The sequence below is a fragment of the Montipora capricornis genome, chromosome 3 (assembly GCF_036669925.1).
Source record: "Montipora capricornis isolate CH-2021 chromosome 3, ASM3666992v2, whole genome shotgun sequence".
Taxonomy (NCBI): domain Eukaryota; kingdom Metazoa; phylum Cnidaria; class Anthozoa; order Scleractinia; family Acroporidae; genus Montipora; species Montipora capricornis.
This window is the reverse complement of record NC_090885.1, coordinates 12,473,178-12,477,226: the sequence shown is the minus strand read 5'-3', so window position 1 is coordinate 12,477,226 and position 4,049 is coordinate 12,473,178. Positions and strand designations below refer to the sequence as shown.

Sequence of the window (4,049 nt, the reverse complement as noted above, 5' to 3'; positions counted from 1 at the left end):
ACAAGACATCACCGAGGATGGTGGAAGTGGTTTAAGGTGGCTCAAAACGGTTTCAACACTTGAAAGAAACGTTCATTTAACAGCAATGTTATGGTACCATATAAAACACCAATTATTTCTGAAAAAGATTTGGTCATTTTTGTGACGTAAAACGTTACCGTGGCAACAGGAAAGCCCTGCAAAACACCCCATATTTCGGCTTCAGCTCCTCATATCTCAAAAACGAACTAGGTGACGCCAGGAGCCGTCATGGGTTCCTGGTGACGCCCATTTTTCATTTCTGAAATGTAATCAACATGCCAGAGTGAAACTCTCCGTAAAGTTTAAAAAAAAGTTATGTGGAGCGTATTCAGAGCCACCTTAAATAAATGAAAATTTAAGATAGCTCTGAATCCACTCCACATATTTTCTTAAACTTTACCAATAGTTTCAGCTTGGCCTGCTGATCACTTTTGTGCAATATATAATTGGGGTCACCGAGTTCGTTTTTCAGATATGAGCGACTAAAGCCAAAATTCATGGTGTTTTTGCAGGGCTTTCCTGTTACCATGGTAATTTGTTACGTCACAAAAATGACTGCATCTTGTTCAGCAATAATTCATGCTTCATATGGTACCATAACATTGCTGTTACGTGATAAAGTGTTGTAGTGCCAATCCTTCTACTAAACAAGGTCCCTTGAAAGCGTTGAAACTGGTTTCAGCCACCTAAAACGAAAGCTTCGCTTTCTCTTCTTGTTAACAAAAACGTAAGAACATATTCGGCAACAGTCGTCAATTGTTTCTTTCGGGTGGCTCGTCGTGAACAATATCGTGAAGAGAACACGAGCTCGATATCGTTAAATTTGGCGCGCATTGAAATAAAGTCTTGCTGCGTGCTCGACATAGGAGTGTAACCCGTGCGATCAAGAATTTGTCGAGAATAGCAACGTTTTATCCACAGCAATTGCTGCAAGAGATCAAGAAATACCTTGACCAGGAAAAGGGGACAGAACAAAAATAATTGCCAGATCAAAATTAATCACTGTAATGTTAGGTGAATCGGGGAGGACATCTTTAAACAAATCTCGCGCACTTGGAAATATGCTAACTGTAACGATACTTTCGAAAGGTCCAGCGTATTTCTTGTCCCATATTCCGGACGATTCCCTGTACATTGTGCTGTGATTAAGACTTTTGTCCTCGAACAAAACCTTGCCAAACGAACCAGGCGAGTATGACGATCAAGTGATTTCCGTGTAAGAAGCCACGAAACGACTTCACGGCCTGGTGACCTCTGATTGGGCAGAAAAACACAAAGAATTTCTTGCACCAACCAGAATTCCAAATTACCCCGACTGTTTGCAACTGGTCTGGTAAGAACGTGTCCCCAGGGGCTCTTCTCCCCCTACTATGCTTTCTTCGTCGCCATTTTCTTTCACTCGTTTTAGACTTCCCCTTGCATCCGCGATCGGGCCCTGGGTCTCCGAGGATGTCTCAAGGGGGTTGTTTGAAGTAATTACAGTGCTTAATTGAACAGAATGGCGAACATGTGTTGGTTTGAGCAGACGAAACTTCTAATAGCTTTATAGAGCGAGGACAGGAGCCCATCTGGAGCCTACAACTCTACTGTGTTCGTGCAACGGCGTTTTCACAAGTAAGGTTATTTTTAGATTGAATTTCCCGCTAATTAGACTCCCACAGGAGACCGATGACCAATTACAAGAAATTAAGCTGACGTCATAGGGTCACCGAACCGGAACTGCCTTTGTTTTTTTTTACCTAATTCGCGGGAAGGGCTAGTCTAAAAATAAACCTACTTGTGAAAACGCCGTTTCACAGACGCTGTATGGAAGTTGCACGCTCCAGATGGGCTCCTGGCGAGGATCTGGATTTGTCTTCCTCTGTTCTCGGTATTCTCGCCTCAAGCATGATGATGATAATCGTGGCATCCGCGCGATACGGCACCATTCTGTCTCACACTGCGAGGTTACCCTGCCTATTGTATTTGAATTTTCGCAGATGTCAAAATAACCATAATTGAATAAAACTGAATGGAGTATGATAACCTGAGTTATACTTCAGGCCCGGCTTGCTCGAAGCATGGTTAGCGCTAACCAGCGTTAAATACCATGGAAACCTGTAGGTTTTGATACCGGTTAACCAATGGTTATCGCTAACCAGGCTTCGAGCAACCGGCCCCAGTTGATCATAATCAACGTTGAATGTGAAGACGGCTTAAGTTCAACGCCTTGCCTATAGGCCATTTCCGACTTCATGTCTGCCTCCTCTTCAAAGCGAGTCTAAGTGCGAAGTTTTTGTTATGAAAATTAGTTTTCATTCATATGTAAAGTATAACTAATTACCATTACAAAAACTCTGCACTTAGACTCGCTTTAAAGAGGAGGCAGACATGAACTCGGAAATGGCCTATTGATATTCCTGAGGGGGCAGATACAGGATTTTGCAAAAGGGGTTGGATAATCTTATCAAAAGTTATTTTAAGCTTTCGCTTGAAAAACTAAATATACACACAAAAGCAATTATCAAAAATACTTTCGAAAAATACTTGTGAAAGCAGCTAAATTTCCGAAGAACAAAACAATTGGAGATTTTAGATAATCTCTCTAAATCGAGTGAATATAGACAAAACCCATATTGTTTCTTATTATATGAGTAGCTCCGTGAGCGGGCAAGACGAACCAAGTCCCACGCTGTGATTGGCTACCTGAGCGGGCAAGATGGACCTATCTAGCCCGCTCGGGATTTCTCGCTTGGTCTCCCGCAAGATCAAAGATCATTGACTCGCAAAAAAAAAAACGCAAAAAAAAAAAGAACTTGGCCAATATCCAGCCATCTTGACCTCCCCCTTGGTCAGTAACTCATATATCCTTCTCGGGTATGTTGCCATGTATTTTTGACACACTTGTCTCGATTGACATGAACAAAATGGCTAGGCATCGAAATGCAAAATAGGCCAGAAAGTGGTCATTGTGCTCCTTAGGCAAGTTCTTGTCCTTCTTACGCACCTCCTGTATCTACTCCTATGGCCATTTTTTCCCGCTAGCTCGTTGGAAAGTGACACAATTGTTGCTTATGTATATATCGTTATTTTCCCCTAAGTCGATACATCCATCAGAATGAGAAATTTTTGAAATACCGACGGAGAGCATTCAGTTCGTCCACAAAAAGCTGAAAATCAGTCATTAACTAAAGTCTATAGAATATTAGTTTTTGAACGCAAAATAAAAAAGGCTTAAACAAAATTAGTCACGAATTAAACAGAGAAAGTAGTCAAGGCGCTCGAGCTTACACAGAAGGACGTAACTCTTCAAATCTCCAATCACTTTCGTTGCGAATGTAGAACTGGTAAGCTGCTCTCAGACCAGACTCCAGGGCACCCTGAATCCATCCTGAAGCAAAGGAGAGTCCTTCTCCGGCAAAGAATATGTTGTACATTGGATACAGTAACCACCGGACGTTCTGAAACTGGTTAGGCTTTAGAACGGTGTAGGCCCCCTGAGCGGATGGCTTGTCGTACCATGCCCAAACCTTTCCCTCTTCAAACTGCTCTTCGATCTCTGGGTGGATAGTGGCAATCTGTTCTTTCGCCTCCCGTAGAGCAGCGTGCGGTTCAAGACAGCCAAAGAGTAAGGCTTCTGTCTTCCACGTGTAAATCAACAGCATGCCCTTTTCTCCCTCCGAGTCGTCATCATAGTTGTCTTGGTAATGAATCTGACCAATTGGAAGGTTTGTTTTCGAAAACCCTCCTTTGATTCCATCTTTCTTCTCCCAGAATCTAGTCTTCGTCTGCAAAAAAATTTTGGTTGCTGGACCAGTAAAGATGTCTTCGATAGCCTTGTAAAATTCAAGTGGAGGAGATGTATCCTCAACAGTGGAAGAGAACGTGATTTGTCGGAGAATGTTGAATGGAACTGCGACAATAACAGCGTCTCCCTCAAATGAACGCAGCACTCTATTTTTGTCGTAGGCCTTTACTTTTACGCGATTTTTGGAAGGTTCATCTCGATGAAATGTGTACTCAATCTCGTTTACTGTATGTTTAAATTG

The 4,049-nt window shown here is 42.4% G+C and overlaps 1 protein-coding gene across 4 annotated transcripts in view; it reads right to left on the bottom strand.

Moving 5' to 3' along the window:
• Nucleotides 1–2,403: 2,403 nt before the first annotated feature.
• The window catches only part of LOC138041126 (putative L-amino-acid oxidase YobN), a 37,743-nt gene continuing 36,097 nt past the window's right edge, over nt 2,404–4,049 (bottom strand). For all 4 annotated transcript variants that reach the window (XM_068886898.1, XM_068886896.1, XM_068886897.1 and 1 more), the window contains exon 5: nt 2,404–4,049. This exon is cut by the window's right edge and continues 467 nt beyond it. In XM_068886898.1, the coding sequence (XP_068742999.1) occupies nt 3,288–4,049 (762 nt within the window). In that variant the 3' untranslated portion in view covers nt 2,404–3,287.